The sequence below is a fragment of the Buteo buteo genome, chromosome 4, assembly GCF_964188355.1.
Source record: "Buteo buteo chromosome 4, bButBut1.hap1.1, whole genome shotgun sequence".
Lineage (NCBI taxonomy): Eukaryota > Metazoa > Chordata > Aves > Accipitriformes > Accipitridae > Buteo > Buteo buteo.
The window spans coordinates 28,632,879-28,653,463 of record NC_134174.1 but is presented as its reverse complement, the minus strand read 5'-3'; the positions used below and the strand labels follow the sequence as shown (position 1 = coordinate 28,653,463).

Genomic DNA, 20,585 nt, shown 5'->3' with positions numbered 1-20,585 from the left:
GAGCTATAGGGCAGCCTGTAAATCTGGAATCATGCATTACCTGCAAACAGTCAGAATATGATCCTGTCCTTGGTATTCCCTCTGGCTGGTGGTGAGAGTGAATCTTCAGTGACAAGAAGTAAATGAGGAGGAGTTTGAAAATAGTGTCATGGGATTGCTGTGAGATCTAGCTCTGTGCTAAGGACAACCTTATAACATAGTGATCCTGTGGGAGTACTGGGAAACCATTGCTGCCATCTGTCTATGAAAGTTGTACCTTGCCCTCAGTTCTGTAAGGCCTGGCTGTTGGCTAGGTGAAGTTTTGTATGTGGTTTCTAGGTCAGAATGGCTGTTTGCTCCTTTGTCCAAATAACAAACATCCTGTTGCAAAAATAATACACCAAAAGGCACACTCCAAGAAGTCTTTGTGTAGCATCAAAGACTTTTTTGCTCTGTTAAAAGGAAGAAGTAACTAGTGAATTTTAATAGTGAAGAGGAGGGTGGAAATCTGAGCATTGTAAGTAATTTAGTAAAAAATACTGAGAAAATAAGAAACACAATTCTAAAGATTACAAGTGAAACAGCAAAATCATTCATTAAAAAAGATTGCAATAAAGACAAGGGATTCAAAAGAAGGTAGAGGGTAGAAGCTATTTAAAGCACAAGAGCAAACTTCTGGAAAAGTGCAAAGCATAGAAAGAGACCAACTTGCCTGCTTCAGGAGCTTTATAGTGACTGGAAAATAAAGTAGAGATGCAGCGTAAATAAAAAGACAAGTGTTGATCGTGGACACAGCCAAAAAAGCTGTGGCGCAGAGAGTTCAATCCAGTAGAAGTTGCATAAGGCAAGAAGAAATGTTTCTACTAATCCATTATTAATAAGAGGAACTAAGAAGGAAAGTCAAGACCTTTCTAAATGGGGGACAGTAACTCAAAAATACTATGATTTTTTTACCTGCTTCAGGCTTCATGTAAATAGTTAGCTGGAAATAAATGCTTAACGCGGTTAATAACACAAAGTGAAATACATGACAGAAAGAGGTTAAAGAGTATTTAAGAAAGGAGTTTCTGAAACTTTGGCCTTGATTGTAACAAAACAGTGAGGAATGAGTATTTGCAAGTAATAGAAAAACAAAACTTATCTTAAAACTGGGGAATTTATAGATTAGTCCCTGTAATTTGGATAACCAGGAAGAAGCTGCAGTAAATACTTAAATGTTCATTTCCTAAAGGTCTTCAGGATAAGAAGGTGGTGATAAAGAATGAGCATGAAATTTTCAAAATATGTTTTGTCAAATACATCTAGTTCTTTGACAGAAAAGCTGGCTAGTGTAGTAAACATGATGTAACTTTACACATGTGCTTCACACTGAGAGGAGGATGTTTTCATAAGCAAACTTGAGAAGCATAGTTAACCCACTATTAGGGGAAAATACAGTTCACTGAAAAGTAATGTTAAATACAGTTCACTGAAAAGTAATGTTAAATACAGTTCACTGAAAAGTAATGTTCCTAGTGAATTGTTATTTATCCTATTGCAGGTCAACTTGATAGTTTAATAAAGTGTGATTCTGCAAGGACTGGCCTGGGTCCACATATATTACATGGTTCCATTGATAAGGTGGCTGAGGGAATGAAGAGTTGGACTTGAGAGTGTTCGAATGATGCTACCCTGGTGAGAGTTCTAAGTATTTTATAGGACAGTAAAAGCATCTCTGCTGCGTGTTTGTCTTGTCCCCCCTCCCTTTTTTTTTTAATTTGGAGAAATGGTCTGAAATCTGCAAGTTGAAATGACAAGTGCAAATGATTACCCTTGAGAAGAAGTCAGCTGTATAAATAAAAATGCAGGATTTCTGGCTTAGCAGTGGTATTGTTCATAAGGCATTGGGAACTGTAGAGAATTACAGATGAAATGAACTGTCAGTAGGGCTCACCTCAGTATGTACTTTTGGGCATCACAGTTTAAGAATAGCGTGGACTGATAAGAGGAATGAAATGAAGCAAGGATTTTAGAACGTATAAGAAGTAAGAAGCTGACTTAACTGAGTTTGTGTAATTTAGAAAGGAAAAGATGGAGGAGGAGTAATATTCCCAGTCTTCATTGTGCATTTTCTTACTACAAATTGGTTTCTTTCCCCAGATTAGTGTAGAATTGTAATGGTGAATGCTTTTCATATGCATTCATATGATCAAAACTGGACTGAAATTTGGTGGGGCTTTTAGACTTCCTGGTTATCTACAGGTAATAATCTGTCCCTTCTACAATTTTGCCTTCTGTATCTGGGGAAGGCTGGATATACAAAAGAAGCTATTAATAGTTGTATGCATACTAAGAGTCTGTTTCCTCACGAGCTGTTTGCATGAAAGTAGTACATTTAACAGTGATTCAGTTTATCTTATCAGCAGGATTTCTGTTTTACCCTGCCAAATTTATAACTACATTAGAAAGATTTATCTAAATTTAGCATTTTAGGATCTACCTAACAATTTCACATCCTATAATCTGTTCATGAACTAGAACTCAAGTACAAGAAATAGAAGATTGCAATTTTGCTGTACAAGATTAAAATTTTAGTAATCAAATTGCATTTGTGTAATGTAATATGTGAGCTGCTCTCTCATATTAATGTTTTTCTCTGGAGAAAGTTGATAAGCACTGTAAAAAAACAACCAACCAACAAAACAAATCTTTCTAGAATTTGGTGGTATGGCAGAAATCCACAAGAATTTCCCAGTGTTAATATAAAAATAAACTGAATAATATTTAGTATTCAACATCACTCTTTGTACTTACTGTTACTTTTAATATTGATTATTTTAATAATTATTAAATAATTTAAGAAATGTCAATATTACTGTTCTTAGTGCTTTTACGTGAGAGGGAATATAATTTTACTTTCTTGTGACTCTGGTTGGAGGAGTGATTTTCCTAACATTTTCTCAGGCAGATGAAACTTTGCCTAACCTGTTAGCAGGGAAACAGCCAGCTTGACAGGCCACGCGTGATTGTGTTGTTAAATGTTTATGGTCTTAGTGTATTCTGTATGCACTTCATACCACGCTATTTTAAAAACAGGATGCATTGACCTACCTATTCTGGTTGCAGCGCTTCGGGTTTGAGGGAACTCTGCGAGGTCCTGGAGGCTGTTCCTGCCTTTGGGGGTGTGCGCAAGTGAGGAAACTGCCTGGAGCGTGAAGTGGGCTGGGGTACAGCTGGGAGCCAGGAGGCTGCCCCAGGCCTGCGTGTCCAAAGGGAGTGGACCTCCAGGCAAGCCTCACCTGAAATTTGGAGGGAGGGAATTTTCCCAAGGTTCTAGAGGAGACTCTCTAAGCTGGCTGCAAGCCAGGAAGCTGCTGCAAGGTGTTGGACTAGGAAGCAAGAAAGGAGTAAGCCACCCATTGTCTCAGGATACAGATGTGAGGGAGGTAACCTTTTTCATATGTTTTGAGTCACCCGGCCATCTGAGCTTTCTTTCTCAGATAGTTGCTGTGTTCAACTTCATAATCTTTCTGTTCTAATAAACAGAAAGCTATAATAAACATAGCTTTAGAGATTGAGTGTGCTTCTACTACATGTGAAGGAAAAAGCTGGTCCTGTTCCACCCCAGGACCCTGTCACACTGTGGCTTTTTCTGAACTCTGGTATGCCAAATGAGCAGAAAATTTGCGAGGGTGATGGTGCAGTTTTGTGTGACTAATTGCAGTGCTACCCTCTTCATGAACTTCTGCCAAATGTCAGGTAGATTTCTTGTAGAAAAGCTGCTTACGAAAAATTGTCTGCAAAAACAGCACCTTGAAAACTGGAGCAGAGCACTGTGTTGGGTATGTTGAAGATGCGACTCCTGTTGTCATCTGAAAGGTCCTTTTGTGGTAACCGGTTGATGTTTCACTGACTGGAATATAAGAACAACCCAGAATATGTGTTTGCTTTTCACTGGGCAGAAATCATGTAAATATAAGACATGAGAGAGCTTTGCAATTCTTCCAGAATTTTTACTGGAGCTTTAGGTACAAACTGATGGATTTATTCCGGGATAGATGGTAGTTTGTTCATCTGTTCTAGTTGAAGCAGCTTCCTCCTCCTCCCCCCCCCCCCCCCATTAGGTTTGGTGGTTACAAAGGAAGAATGACTTCATTATGTATTGAACTGACTTTTTCACAATAAGCTTGAGAGTCTAAAAACATACTATCGAATGTCTCTCGTTTATGTGATATATTTCACAGTTTAAACCACAGTTTTTTTCTAGAGTTGAAATTAGAATTGCTGACAGTAAGGAAACAGAAATGATTGATGGATTGTTTACACTTGACCAGCTGCTAAGGAATTCTCACTCAATATCATGTTAGCTTATGCTGAAGTAATACATAAGGTAACCTAGAAAATAGTCTGAAGTTCCTAAACTACAAAGAAGAAAAATTTAAGTTATTCTGATGCTTTTGATCTATGAACTGTGATATAAGGTGTGACTTTTGATGTTCTGGGATGATGTGATTGATAGTATAACTTTCGTTATTCAATTGTGTACTCTTTACTGAGTGTTACTGTATGTTATATTTTGGCTCAGAGACAGGGAGAAAGTCACATATTTTCCCTGTTGGCCCCTGTAGCCCTTGTTCAGGTAGAGCTTTCCAGAAGTAAGAGAGAATGCACTTCTTTTGAGAATAGGTGAGCGTGCTCAGCTGAGAGAAATTTCTGGAGTTTCCTAAGCTAGGGACTGGTATCTCTTGGAGGAGACTTCAGAGAAGGTAATATTTCTGTGGATCCTAAGGGAGTTTTGTAAAGTTATTGCATCTCAAAAAAACCCCACTGAGAAATCTTTGCCTGAGAACAAGCTTGTAGGAAAGGAAGGGTAGGTGATGAGCAAGGGAGGGATTGGCTGACTAACACTTTGATTTTTAGTTTCTTTTATCCAGCAGGACAGCTTTTCCTCTCTTTAGAATTGTGTTGCAGTAAAGCATACCTTTGATTCAGTGTCTTTTTGATCCTCTTAAGGAGAAGGTGGAGAAGATTCCGGTCAAGAGGGGGGCAGTCTCTGGGTGGCTCCAATAGCCGCTTCTCAGTGACACATAACATTTAAATTTTTAAATCACTATATGGATGAGTTGTTTTTTTCAGTGTGAGAAGGAAGGAGTTACCCTCTCATAAAATATTCTTTCAAGTATAGGAAATATCTGAGAAGGCTGCAGGTAAGTATTTAATTATGAGATTGGCTGGTGTGTTTTGGCTATTGCTTTTGTCAAACTGAGCTACATAAAACACTCATTCTTGTATCCATTGCTGACTCCTGACTATCGTTTGTAGAAGAGTAAAAACCCCACTACTTTAAAAGGTCAAATCCTCTAAAGCCAATGGTGGAACTTCAGCTGACTTTAATGGATCCAGAATATCATCTTGTTTCAAGGAGTTAAGCTCACCTTTGTGGATGTAAGCTCAGCTGTGTAACATCTGGTAAAATTAAAGGAGGTGGGGGGGAAGGGGGGCCTTAATAATTTTTTTAAAAAGTGTCATCTGTGTTGAACATTTCATGCTGTGCTTTTTGTTGTTGCCTATATCGCCAAACACCCATGTTTATTGTAGTGTCTTCTAAACACTTTTTGACAAATACACTCAATATTTTTGTTAAAATACAGTCCTGGTTATATCTCTTGTTTATTGGAATTGTGCTGTGTTTTTGGTGCTTTGACATTCTCTCTGTGCAGTTTGGCTATTACTTTCTTTTTCTATTGACATTCATTATGCAAGATGGAAGAATTTCTGCAAAGCAGAAGGAATAAATTGCGGTTTGACCTGCTGTTTAAGCTAAGCAAATTAGTAAAAGAAAAAATGTTGAAAAACAGTGTGAATTCATCCTGTTTTCCTGATGCATTTTGTATCAGTATTTTGTGGCAGCCAAAATTTCTGACCAGGCCTAGACTCTTTATGTCTCTTTTGGCCTCAAACTGCATGTAATTATTCATAGTATGCCATTTCTCCTTGTAGGAAGCCTTATTACCCGCAGGCAAATGTGATCTATCATCTTTTCCTTCAACAGTTCCCCTTTTCCCTCTACCCCAAAAGAAATCAGAAAAGATTTATAAGGTTCTGCAGCCCACAAAACCTGCTTCATTACCTTTAAATCAAGTATATCTGATTGCAAAGCTCTTATTTTTATAAGAATTTTGGGAGCAGAGTATTTTACGGTTTTAGTGTGCTTTTACTAAAGGTGAAAAATGCATTTTTTTAAAACTAATTCTTTTGAGAGTTATTGCTGCAAAGGAAAAGCCATTTTTGTCAGAAGAAAAATAATGGATATACCTTGACATGTCCAAACAGAATGAAGTATTCAAGCTGAAAAGGTAACATCAATTCAGATAGTATTGTCTTTATAAATGTATATAGTGTTACTATCCAATCCTTCTGATGTAACATAACATCTTATTCACCTATTTTTACTGCCATGGCAGATGAGGTAGATAGCTTGTTGAATCTAGAAGTCATTGTGTTCACTCCCTTTCCCCAGAAGATTAAATCTGATTTGGGACCAGTCAATATGAATGAGCAGCTTGATTTGTGCCTTCCATTTTCATTACTTCCTGTTTACTTGCTTATCTTAATCTGTTACCATAATGACCAGTTACACAGTTTTGTCAAGTCCTTCATTGTTGAATAATTTCTGTCTTTTTGTGTCGCCTTCTCTTACTGTTTTCTCTTCTTTCTTTCTCCATTTTACATATCTACCCCTTCTCCTGTATAGATAGAATTAATTTTTTTCCTAGTTGGATGTATTTCCTAAAGTTTGTGGCATAGGAGAAGATGTTTTTCAGTGAAATGTTGATTCTATTTTGGACAACTTTAATGGAGATACTGGCTTTGTGTGAGAAATGACTGTAAGAATCTCAAGAATTGTTACAGGTACTTAGCACATTTGACCTTCATTCTTAATTGGTGGTTTGCTTATTTATCTCTTCAGTTAGACAGTAAACTTATACAGCAGCTCATACTCGTTCAGCTTATTTGACCTGTTGACGCTACAATGTATATGTTAAAGATTTTCCTTTTATAATGCTTGCTTATTTTTTTAATTATTTTCCAAGGTTACATTTATAACTGAGTCTTGGAAACTGTGATGTTAATGGAAAAAATATACCACTAAAGCATAGCAGACCTCTGCTTTTGGTAGGCAGCATTGTATGTCCTCATTTCCCCATGTAATTGAATTAATTTTCATACGAGCAATATTTTGGTGTCCTTATGGATATTATTGTTTTTTGTTTTTTTTTTTTTTTTTTAAATAATTCTGCCTTTGATTTATTTTTCCACTTCCCTTGGTTTCCCTAAAGTCTTCTTAGATGAAACAGGTCATTAGCAATAAGTTATTTTTAACATAAAAGCACTTGATTGACGCTCTAGTGTAGTTATTTATTTTCCTCCCAGAGCAGTTAGAGAATTGAGATTTAAATGTTTGCATATGTGGGACTTGTCTTTTTCTCTGTGGTCAGTTACTCCTTTTAGTTCAGCTATATAAGGCCAGCTTTTTTATCCTTCTTAATGATTTACATTTGGATACTGTCTTACTGCTTACTCAGATATGCAGAAGATATTTAGTACTGGAGAAAACGGAAATAAAACATTTTTCATTTGGGAGGAAGGCAGAAGCCTTTTTCGTTATCAGGTTGTTTGCCTGTGTGTATTCAGTCCAGACTTAAATTTAATCCTTCTCATCTCCTATTTTATTTAGTCCCTTATTAGCCTGTACCTTCTTTTAAAAACCAGCCTTAAATATCTTCTATTCTAGCTAAGTATAATTTTTGGGAATATATTTTTTTGTTCCTGCAGCATAACATAGTCGCATCTATGATGTTTATATCCCCTTTCTTTACATCCTCTTTCGGCAGTAACACTGAATTATCTCTGCATTTAAACCACTTGAAGTTTTAGCTAGCAATGTGAGTGTTTTATTCCAGTAACTATTGTTTTTTTGTGGTATTAGCAATGCCCCTGCATAAATCCCGCCCCCTGCCCCGAATTTTATAAAATAAAAACTTAAAGTCTTATAATAGGCCATTAATGCTTATTTCCACAAGCACATATTATTTTTAGAAAAAGAATAAATTAATTTTGTTTTTTTAGTAGAGATACTTGCATATTACATGAAGGAATCTTAGATTATAATTTAGCACTATAAATGATCTGAAATCAGTTCTTAATTTCAGTGAGTTTCTTAATTTCTTTGCTAAAGAAAATGTGGAACTTTAAAAATTCTGAGGCAAAATGCATGCAAGTAGGGAAGAAAAAAATGAGCAAGTGCCAAAGCTTGTGAATATGGGAGAAGAGATTGGCAGCAATTCATATTTGAGTTGTCATTTTAAATTTAAACCATGAGATTGATCCTGCAGTGCAAAATAGAGGCAGATCTTTATGCATGTTTGGGATCCAGGTATCTTCCGCAAGATTCTTTGTAGATTCAAGAAGTTATTCAAAGAAATAAGGAAATGGAAGAAAGCTTCAGGAAAAAAAGTAGCATAGAAATGCCTATATTTAAGCCAGACAGTAGACAGGATTATGAATCCTGTCTTGCAAATCTTACGAATTATAACATCTTAAAAATGGAAATAGAAATTTATAAATAATGCTTATTCCCAATCAGGTTCACTAACTCCATTCCTATTTAAGTATATAATTTAAAAAAAAATATAATCTATATATATATATATATATTTAAATATACTGGTCATCTTCACAAGGAGTGCATCTGTCTGTCTGAAAGCTAAAATTTTGGCAAATATCATTGTTTCTTCTCTTAAAACATCATGAAACTTGCAGTCAGTAGTAACCTGTATGGCATTTTTCATTGTGGCCATGGCATGTATGGGTGTAGACCTTCAACAGCTACAAGTAGCAATTAGGTTAGGCATAAGGAAAAATATTCTAATAGAAGAATATTTAAGCATGGATATAGATTGATGTAGATACTGTGTTCCCTACAGGCTGAAGATTTTTGAAGAAGTTAGAGAAGCATCTATCATAGTAAAGTTGGTTTTGCTTTGAGATGGGGAGGACATCATGGTCACCCCTTCCAGTTCCACTTTGAAAGTTTGTGTTGTAATCACTTGATGAAAGTGGAATTAGGACAGTTTATACTGCCATCTATTAATCATATGTATTCAAGGCTTTAGGGAGCAAAGAGATAAAAAAAACCCAAACCAAAAACCAGCACCACCTTGTGTAGTGGTAGAATGAAAAAAAAAAAAAAAGGTTGATTTTTATGAGCATGTTATAGTATTAGCATATTTATGAGTTTATATTTGCAAGATCTAGTGGCGAAGTAAAAGGCACTTAGTAGGACAAACTTCAGTGTGTGCTCAGTAGGCAGCAAACCTGTTCAGCTCTGGAGATGGATACCTGAAAGGCATTTAACACTGGGGTTTTTTTCCCCTCCAGTAACTCAGCCTGAGGTTTTTTTTTTAATTTTTTTTTTTTTTTATTTCTGGCATTCTCAATTGTGACAGTTAGAACTTGGAGAAAGAGGCAAGTTGCAGAAGTGTAAGGAGGAGAAATATGAACTGTCTAGATAATGCTAAAGCAGAAGACAAGAAAAAAAAATCTTGATGAATCTTATTTGCATATTCAGATATACTATTGGTAGCTGTATTTTTTCCTTTTCTGAAAATGAGAATAAGGCTTGTGGATAGTGGAAGTGTATACTAATTGTGTGAGTTTACAGGTTCTTTAAAAATAAAGTTACCAACAGCAAGATGTAAAAGGGAGGTGCATCATTATTACCAGACAAATAAATCAGTTTCGTTACTTCTTTTGAAAGAATAAATGACAACAAAATGTATTCAATATGAATGGTTCAGTTATTGGCTTTCCATGCCTCATTTATGACATACTCTTGTATAAAACTAATGAAATTATTGAAGTGCAGAGTGCTGGAGGGACACATCGTTTTCTTTTAATGAGTGTTCTCATCCCTAGTTGATGAGTTTTTGTTCTCGAAGGAGCACAGAATTAGTCTAGAAAATGTTTGAATTATTTGACTTTGAAATACGTTTCATTGGTGCAATCACTTGATGATTAGATTGTAGATATAACCGTTGCTGAATTGCATCCACCTTAAAAGGTCTGTTTCTTACGGAATACGAAGTGGAGGGTACTCTCTCTGAAAGCTGGAAAAACCATATTCTTATATAACTGAATATTTTAAATTCCTTTAGTGTTTATTATAATAACATCCATCCTGTTTACGTCAGTTGACCTAAGGCAATTAATAAGGCAATCATCAAATGTTAATGTTAATCCAAAGAAATTCCATACTATTGCAACATTAATTAATGCTCATTTGTATATTATTATCGTTACATGTATCATGTCTATAGTGGTGACACTTTGAAGTGTCCACTAGCATGAATGTATTAGAGCTTTAATGTAACAGGACTGGGTATAATGAATTCCATGTTGCAGGCTCATTTGCTGTTACACAGCAGGTGCTCCTTTGTAGTTAACCATCTAAAGAGACAGTTTTAAGAATGAGTTATTTACATACAAAATTGATGTTGATAAAGTAGAATATAAGCTCCATGCCATGTGGGATTTTCACAGTTGTACACACTGCACTTCAGCTTACATAAAAATTCTTGGCAAGGTTCTAGTGGCAAAATGTTAATTCCTTAGATGTTCATTAAAACAACATTAATCATGAACTCTGATGATGTTCACGTTGATTTATTCTGAAACTTTATAATTAAAATTAATCAGATTCTATAATTAGGTAGAGCAGGAAAATGGAATTTGGCCTTGTTACTTTATAATAGAACTATTAATTCACTTAAATGTTAGATTTTTTTTTAGGAATTTAATCAACATCTGCTTTTAAATATGGATCATACAGTCAAACTTGTATCTAATAAGAGCTTCATGTGTGCCTTTCTATGTTGAAAAGTGTTTTGCAGTACTTTGTGAGAAACAGGATTATTTTTTGTTTACCATTGTATGGACTTGAGAAAGCTGAAAAAATATTCTGCTTTCTTGATTTTAAGACACCCCCACCACCCCCCAAGGGAAATCTGATAATTAAATCTACAGGGTTTCAGGTAATGTCTGTAGTTTAGGTGACTGGATGGATGTTATTCAAGCTACCTGGAAGTTGTCAGCCTGTCATTATTAATTATGTGATAATCATATTTCTGTGTCAAAAATGGAAGTGAAAAGTGTTATTATTACACTACTCTATCATTCATTTCTACTAGAACAAAGAAAAGAGGCAGCTTTTCTTGTCAAAGTAAATTTACTTTCTGCAGGACTTGTGAATGTTACAAATTTATATGGGCTTCAGAGAAGCCATGTACACATTCAAAGAGGGCCTATTAAGACACCACATTTGGCTCCGTAAGTCCCTGACCTACAAATTGTTACGAACTATAGGGGCATTCTGGGGAAATACTGCTGTATGCTTGCCCATTCTTTAGTTCTTCTTTGGGTTTCATCTTTCAGCTGCTGTTGGAGACAGGTTATCAAGCCTTAGATGTACCTTTGATCTGACCAAGTAAAACCATTATTATAAGATTTACGGGTATTTATGCCTTTACAGTTAAGATTTGCCTTCCGGAAGCCCAGGCCCCTGAGACCCATGCAAAAGTCTGGAGCAAAAAGGTATTTCCCTTAAGAGAGGAGGATCAGGTTAGGGAACATGAGTTGAACTGTTCTTTCTCACCTGTTCAGCAGACTATTTCTACTACACCAACTGGGAACTAAATACAGCTGCTTGCATTTGACACTATACATGATTATGTAATTTGCTTACATTAACCATATTTGTTCACCTACATTGCTAATAAAGCAATTTCCAGAATTTATTACAGTTCCATTGATACTGGAATCCTGGCTTTTTTTTTCTACTCATTGGTGTTGCTCTTTGTTCTGGTTTCAGCTGGGATAGAGTTAATTGTCTTCCTAGTAGCTGGTACAGTGCTATGTTTTTGAGTTGGGTAGGAGAAGAATGTTGATAACACTGATGTGTTCAGTTGTTGCTAAGTAGTGTTTAGTCTAAAGTCAAGGATTTTTCAGCTTCTGATGCCCAGCCAGCAAGAATGCTGAAGGGGCACAAGAAGTTGGGAGGGGACACAGCCAGGGCAGCTGACCTGAAGTGGCCAACGGTGTATTCCATACCATGGGACGTCCCATCTAGTATAGGAACTGGGGGGAGTGGGGCCGGGGGGATCGCCGCGTGGCGACTAACTGGGCATCGGTCGGCGGGTGGTGAGCAATTGCACTGTGCATCATTTGTACATTCCAGTCCTTTCATTATTGCTGTTGTCATTTTATTAGTGTTATCATTTTCATTATTAGTTTCTTCCTTTCTGCTCTATTAATCTGTTCTTATCTCAACCCATGAGTTTTACTGCTTTTCCCGATTTTTCTCCCCCATCCCACTGGGTGGGGGGGCAGTGAGTGAGTGGCTGCGTGGTGCTTAGTTGCTGGCTGGGGTTAAACCACAACACTCTTGCAGTTTTGCTTTGTTTTTTTTACCATTAAAGTTATGGTTTTTGCACAGTTTGTTTTCTTGTCCAATCTGAGGATTGGAAATAACAGTAAGAGATAAAAAATGCCTTGAGAGAGGAGGAGAAATTGAGCGGCTGTCAGTAAAGCAAGCTAGTACACAACTAAGGCTGGTACATTTTCTGTTTGTTGTATGTTGCCAAAAGAAGTCTGATATTTGCCACGTATCTCTGAAAACTCTGTATACATTTTTTTTTTTGTTAGTAGTAGCTCTCGGATCCCTTGCAAATAGTTTGTACAATGCCTTATACTGCAAATTTTGATAATTTTTAAATTGAAACAGTCATTTGCTTTCTTGTATAGATGTTATTTTGGTGTTTGTTATTTTTTTATATACTTTCATGAGACCTATGCAGTAGTTTGTCAGATTAATCATTAATCTTCCTATATAACTTCTTCGTTAGATAGGACCTCCATTCAGATACTTGTGCTCAATTTCCTAATCGCTGTTTCAGCCCTGTAAATAGCTGTACAGGCACGATCCACTGATGGATGGTGTGAATTGTTGCTTGTAGCTAGATTTATTTTTAAAATTGTCTGGTTTTTTTATTGATAGAGGTTATACTATCTATCAGTTTGTATTTTGCAAGCATAATGAATTCACCCAGCTTTTTCTTGATAAAATGATCTACCAGTGTATGGCGGTGTCACTTAACTGTAAGACTGAGTTTGATGCTGTTGGCTACCTCTATTTCTGGATTATGGATCTTATTGCAAAGTGAAATGATATATGAAAGTGACCTTCTGTAAATAAATATTTGAACACATAGGCTCAGCCTGCTTTTTCTTGCTAACTTGTAGCTTAGAAGACTGGGGCTTTATTAGGTGATATGTTTTTGTTTTGTCCACAGAACAAGAGCATTTACTATTTCTGTGCACTCCAAGTCAGTACATAGCTGGCAATAATCTGTTGGAAAGCAGGTGTACACACACTAACATAGGACTTGAGGAGTGAGTCCTTGTTTGGGTTAGCTTAACCTAGATTTTTTTCATGATACTGATTTTTTAGGGAAGGTACCTACCTGCCATCTAGTTTTCTTGAAGACATCCATCCATCTTGTTGAGATTAGCACATTTCAGGTTGATGTAGTCCATTAAAAAACCGGTATCCAGTTATATGTATGGAAACGTATGTTTTAACACTTTAGATTTGGGGTGGGCATGTATTTCACTGTTGCTTTGGGCCCTGGGATGTCATATGTGTCTTTCAGAGCCCTGGAGTGGCCCATTGGCGTTACAAGGAGCCTGGCACTACAAAAGCACAGGAAGTTGAATGTCGTAGTATAGCAGAGCTCTGAGGTGCAGAATCGCTGCTACTTCTGTGACCCTGCTATTCTACCATTTGTCTATTGATATGTTGGTCTGAAACTACAAGTCTTTCAGGAGAGGTCCAAGACAAGCCAGATTCATTAATGTATGCTTCATTATTGAGGAAAAGAAACAAAAGCAGAAATGTTTGTGTGTATGTGAATATATACCCAGTTGTGCTTGTTTAACCAGATATGTAAAAAAGATTTTGTGTCTCTTGGCATAAGAAAATATTTTATCATGTTCCTTAGCCTAAATTCATTAGAGTGTCTAACATTGAAAATATTCACATTGTACAGTTCTCCATAAATTAGAAGTACATGGAGCCTTTGAACATCTGTGCGTTTTGAGTAACTGCATCAGTGCCAGGACCACATTCACACACCATAAATATTTGAGGGCAGTGGGTCAAGGTAAAGAATAGGAAGGACAGAGTAAGAATAACTGAAATAGTCTTTTGGGAGGATGGTATTTGATCCTAAGAGCTCAGGTCTTCTTATGACTGGAATGCCTAAACGTTAAACCTTAAAAACAACTTTGAAATGAAGCAGTTCTTCCTGCAGCACAAAAGTCACTTGACTCCAGAATGACACCTGCATTTTTGGTTTCATTTTATAATTAGAAAAATGTATTTTCAAACGGTGCATAGTAAAATTCCAGCACTGTAGCAGAAGACGAAAAACTCAAGAGCCCATGTAGTAAAGAAATAAGAAATGGAAGTGTGGAGGTTTAAGATGAGTCTTAAAAAGACAAGTAATGTTTTGAATAGCAAATAATTTATGCAAAATATGTTACAAAATCTAAGATGCTAAATAAATAACCAATACAATGTATTCTGTTTTGACACTTTGTTTCCACTTAAAGATAGTGAATGCAGATTCATTTGTTAACAATATTTTGAAGCTATTTTTCATTATAATTGCTTTGTATTTTGTACAAACAGTTGAACTGTAATTTTAAATTTCAGTCTTCTGCTTTGAAGCTACACGAAAATATGGTGGGATAAACATTCAGAAAAATAGATTTGTGGTTATATAATTTCTCTTTATTATAAAAAAGTTGCTTCACCATATGAAACTTTTTTCTCCTATATTTTGGAAGGCTCGTGTTCTCTTTTATATTTCACCAAGTCGGCATGATATAATGTATTTCTAATTTCTGTAATCTTTTATGATTACAACATGAGGGTAGTATTATAAAAGTTATTCTCATACAGCATTGAGAAGTCCTGAAGATTTAAAACGGAAGGATGGGATATAAGAATGCTTCAATCCAGATATTAAATAAGCAACGTAGTAATTGTTAAAGAATTAATACTACATTTTTTTTAGTTTTTAAAGGTTTGGGGTTTTTTTTGTTAACTTGATGTATCATAATGATAAAGGACTGTTAACCTTTACCATTTGGTCCGAATTACTGTATTTTTCAGCGAAGTAGAGGTTTCTTACTTTTGAGTAAGACTTTACATTCTAGGAGTAGTATAACTCTAAGGGCTTGTTTCTGTTGCCACTTCTGTCAGCAGCCATCTTTGACAGAAGTAGGTTTTGGGCCCATTTGTCTTTAAGTAGAAATACAAATGCCTGATTTGGCAGGCTATACTTTCACAGCAGATTTTGTAAAGATAGCTGCCTATTGAAGTCTCCTGTCCGTATTGTCTTGAAGAACAGTGAGACTTTACAAAACATCATCAGTGTCGACTAACAGTTGCATACATAAACGTTGTTGTTAAAATATATCTGTTAATCATTACATTTTTCTGATTTACAAATCAGGCTGTATTTCAAGGCAACAGGTAAGTTTGAGAATTGTTAAATTTTTTTTGATTTTCATTTATAAGAAAACTTGGCTAGGTATTTCAAGAATTTCTTAGAAGTCTGAATAGTTAAACCCTCCTTTTGGTTAATACATTACTTCTGGAACCAGTAGATAAAATTCTACACATTAAACACGGTAAAAACGGTGCATATTCTGCAAAGGACAGAATTTTAGATTAAAGTTTTCTGGGCACAAAAGCAGTAATAAAATGATCCCTACAAAACAGAGTAACTTAATAACACAAGAAATAACTTTTGTTAATTTGAAACCCTAGAAACTGAAACTTGTAAAGTAAGATGTAATTAAATTATGGTACTGTACATACCAGCTGTTCTTGGTAATTGAAACTTTACAATATGAAAAATACATTACATCTGTACAGTTTATACAGGTAGGTAGGATGAGTTTTGAAAAAGATTCACTTCAAGGGTCATACTCCGAAGTCAAAAAAATACCGCACAACTTAACGAATTACAAATTGTAGACTTGAAACAATTAATCTTTGTGATTTGTTTTTAATTTGAACAGGGATCCTAGAATCCATAATGCTATGTCTTCTCACTTCTGTCCATGATACTACATAGAATTTGGTTGCAGCCTCTGCTACAGGAAAAAAAAAAGACAACAAGCCCTCCCCCAGTTAAGCCAGCTGCTGACTGTGTTCCTTGATTCGTGCTGTTGTTGTTATTGTGCTCAGATCCAGATCAGTTTCTAGGTGTGTTTCCACTGTTTCTTCCTGGTTATTCGAGTCATAGGGCTTGTGAGCAAGCAGTTCATGGTGTACTCCACAGTAACTTATCGTGGGCTGATCATAGGCAAGAAATGTTGACACATTCATAGACAATGGTATCTAGGGGAAAAACAAAGATGAAAACCAGCCAGTTACCAAAAGACATCATCAAATTGTACTTGCCTGAATTTGATGTTGAAGAAACGGACTGTCTAAAAACATTGGCTAATGCCAAATATAGTGCTGCATGTAGAAAACCTCTTCCTTCTCTCTATCCCTCTACCCCCTCCACTCCACCCAATACTACCACCTTTGATCTTGTGGCCCAGGGCTAGGTGTGTGCTTGAATGTGTTTGTGAGGATTAAGATATGATTGAATTCAAATTGTCTTTAGAATGTAATTAGCCTCTGCTAAAATCAGCCTATCAGGGAGGAGAAGTAAGAATGATTCAGTTGGGGATATATAGAGTATTTCAAATGAAATTTAAATGGTTTTTCAAGTTTAAGAGTGGTTAGTGGATCTTGCTTGAATACACCAGTGGGTGTGATACATTTGGTCTGCTGGGAAATGCTCACAGATGACACATTTCCTATTATTTATAGCATAAGCATCTATTTGAATTTAGCAGCTTTCGGTAAATATTGGACCATGACAGATGATAGCTTCATCCACTGTTATGCTATGGTAGCTCTGAAAGCTTTGCTATTGCAGGTTTAATTCAAATGCTTTAGGCTGAAAAGTTCTTAAATTTTTTTTTACTATTTTCTTGAGGATTTTGAACACACTTCAGCATAGAATTATTTACAATACACTGTAGAATCAGAGGTGAAATTAATACAGATTTTGAATTGTATGTATTTGTACTGTTAGATTTATTTTTATTTATATTAAGAGAATCAAAGGATGAAAAAGGTGACAATATTGTAATGGCTGTGTGAGTCATGTTAAAGTATTTAAAAATCAGATTTCCAGTCCATTGTAAAACTAAAGAGAACAATTTTTTTTCATGACTTTTATTGTTCTCTTGCTGTTATTTTGAAGTCTGACATGTAATAAAACTAAATATGAAGATAGGTATTATTTAAAAGCATTTTAGTTTGAAATATGAAATAATAAAACGAAAACTGTTTCTCATTAGCACAACTGGTTGATGCATTTGGATGTCCCACCTGAACCTCTACGTGCTCTCAACAGCATGTTGGAAGTCCCATTATAAACACTGCTCATATGCTATGCAAAACATGGAGATGGGCTGAGAAATATTAGGAAATCTATGACTTTTCTACCTACATATGAGATATCGATAGCTCATGAAGAGCTAAATAACATTCAGCTTAGAAGATGGATGTATGTAGCATATCATGTGATCACGCTGTCTGAATTGGAAGAATGTCAGTTAAACCTATGACAAAATTATATCTTCATAGGAAAGAATCAGAAAACCAGTGGAATGTATCTTTTTCTATCCTGGCTCTTGTATTTGAAAGATTTAAGGTTAAAGACACCATACCGTATCGTAGGTGTCTGGTGATCTGTATCTCTTCACTCACAAAAATTCATGAGCTTTCTCTGCATTTTGTGTGGCCACCTTGGGTGTTTTTGTGTTGTTTTTATTCCTCGTGATGAAACACTGGGTGAACACCTCAGGCTTTCTTAAAATAATGAAAAGACTTTACCTGAGGAGGAACTCTGGCAATTTAAATACATGCAATAAGAAGAAATGCTCCACGTTTTTCCCCCTTCATAAACACTAACAAGGCTCTGACTGTACAGGGAACCATGTAGATGTGCTGGTACTTACTTTTTCTCTGCCCACTCAGCTGATCTAGTCACATTTGCGTTGCCCTTTTTTAACAGGAGCAAAAGGTGGTGAATGGCCTTGAATCACTAATGCCTATCCACACTTCTGTGGAAACCAGACAACCAGACAAAATATTGTACAATCTGGCTTCAAATGTGCTGTTGCCCACATTTTGGTTGGAATAGTCAATGAAGAGATATTTAGTGCCACATCTGTCAAAATAGAAGATATGGGTTGACATGCTTCGTAAAAATTAAAATCTGTCTCTGTGTGTTCGGAATAAGAGCTGAGTCTTGCATACATTTTCAAAAAAGGTTTGTTGTATGTATGTTAGACTGGGAAAAGTGTGTGTGTGTTACGATCTTAGTACCTGGTCATATTCTCAGTAACCTTTTTTTCATTTATTTTCCATTTAATGTATCTAAATTGCTGACATTTGATTATATTCTGTTTTCAGCAACATCAGAATAGAAGGATAGCAGAAGGGAGGAAAGGAGCACTTTAACTGCTTCAGAGCTGTAGTCAGTAACAAGATAATAATGGTTATGGGCTTGTTCTAATTTCTTTCTGATGCTGACATGATGGCCTTGCAGTGAAGCAACTCTACAGGAAGTTTGTCAGCAGTGTAAGGTGGGCTAAGCAAACTATATGTGCAGTTGCCATGAAATGTAGACAATTGCATACATGCATTCTTTCATGGATACACATACAGGCCTGAGTGGGAAGCCACATAGGAGGAGATCTAAGGCCTAGCTGAGATTAGAGAGACAGAACAACTTTTGGATTAATGACATTTTCCTTAGTCTGGTAAAGTTTCCATTCTGAAAAAAATTACGTGTGGTTCTCCACTGCTGTTTTCTGAAGTGATGCATAAAGTTGTGTTAGCAATTCTACATTATTCTAGGCAAATATGAACCAGGAATGATGTCACTCTTCAGTGCAGAAGAATCTGCGCCGGTTCTCTTGTAACCAGGTCATTCCTGTAGAATGTAAAATCTCTGCCTTTTAGAAAATTAGTGCTATTCAGACCTGTTATGAAATCTCCCATATAGTTTTTTCTGACCTACTGCTTTTCTCTTGTTGCGTCTTTTTTCCCTCCTTAACTGTGTCCACCTCTGTTTCCTAGAATGGTCAGGATCTGACCACCTGCCATGTTTCTTTTTAGTGTAAGTATTTGGGGAAGGAGACTTTTTGGTCACTCCAGTTCGTACCACAGGTCATTTGTAAACATCAGGTGAAGCTGCTACCAGCTGCTGCTTTATTGCTGTCTGGATGTCCTGGATCACTTTGGGATTTTCAGGTTACAGTCCTGGAACAGAGATGTCAACCCTCATGGCATGGTAATTAAACAGGGAACATCCCTGTTTGTATTTCCTCCTTTGCATTTTTCCTTCCTGTTTTCCTTCTGATAACAGTATTTGTCTCAGTAAAAGTTCTATCTCTATAAACCTCCTGTTCTTTGAACTTTTTTTAAAATTCAAATAAGTAATACCACAGCATTTGTAATGAGAGCTCTCATCTCTTTGACAGCAATTCTGAAGTAGAAAACACTGCATTGTTTAATTACTAGTGATGTGTGAACTTCATATTGTCTGGAGTTCAGGTTCAGATGAGCATCCAAAAAGCCTCGGCTTATCTCAGATTTACAGTTCAGAAGCCTTAAAATTGCAATTACTATTCAAGGAAGCATCTGTCCTGCAAGCTGAATTTCATTGCATAGTATTAAATTTCTGTACACTGTGTGTGTACTGCTGTGGAAAAAGCTCCAGCAACCCTGATCTTTTCAGTAAGAAAGTTTAAAACTCAAGACTCATTTTACATAGAAAATGTAGCTAAAAGGTTGCATTTACAAAACTGTATAGCAAACCAGAATTAAAAAAAAAAAAAAAATTCTGTTTAGTCCCAACAAGAATTTAATCCAGTGTTTGGGATGTTGGTGTTTTTGCATTTCTGTTTTGATCCTCACTGGCAGTTGAAAAGTTACCACAGATTAAAAAGAATAATTTTTTTTTTTTTTTTTTTTTAAATGAGGCTGAGAATTTGGTTCTGGCTTCTCTTCAGCAATTACAGAGATCTGCAGGAAATAGGTTATTTTATCCAGACTGTAGAAATAAGTTCGCTACTAAACAGATGTGAACTGGTTGGGGAGGGGAATGCTTCTAGCTACAGATGAATATCTTGGCAGTCAGCAAAGATGGGAAAGGTTCTAGCAAAGGCATACAGTGTTTATTAAGCTTCTGGTGTTGTGTTCTTATCTGATTGCTTGACCTTGGCTTGGCTTTCATAAGAAAGAGAGTTGCATTTTTTTTTCTGAATTTGTTGTATTTAGAATTAGAGGCAATATTTTCAGCCTAAGGATTTTGATATTTTGTTAAATTTAATGGACATGGGGTGTTCAATTCTCCTGGGGTGAT

The 20,585-nt window shown here is 36.1% G+C and overlaps 2 protein-coding genes across 5 annotated transcripts in view; one reads left to right on the top strand and one right to left on the bottom strand.

Annotated features, from left to right (window-relative positions):
• Positions 1 to 20,585, top strand: part of CTNNA3 (catenin alpha 3) — a 541,251-nt gene that overhangs the window by 128,374 nt on the left and 392,292 nt on the right. The window lies entirely within an intron of this gene.
• Positions 16,033 to 20,585, bottom strand: part of LRRTM3 (leucine rich repeat transmembrane neuronal 3) — an 87,772-nt gene continuing 83,219 nt past the window's right edge. For both annotated transcript variants that reach the window (XM_075025294.1, XM_075025293.1), the window contains one exon: positions 16,033 to 16,489. In XM_075025294.1, the coding sequence (XP_074881395.1) occupies positions 16,280 to 16,489 (210 nt within the window). In that variant the 3' untranslated portion in view covers positions 16,033 to 16,279. The remainder of the gene's footprint in view (positions 16,490 to 20,585) is intronic.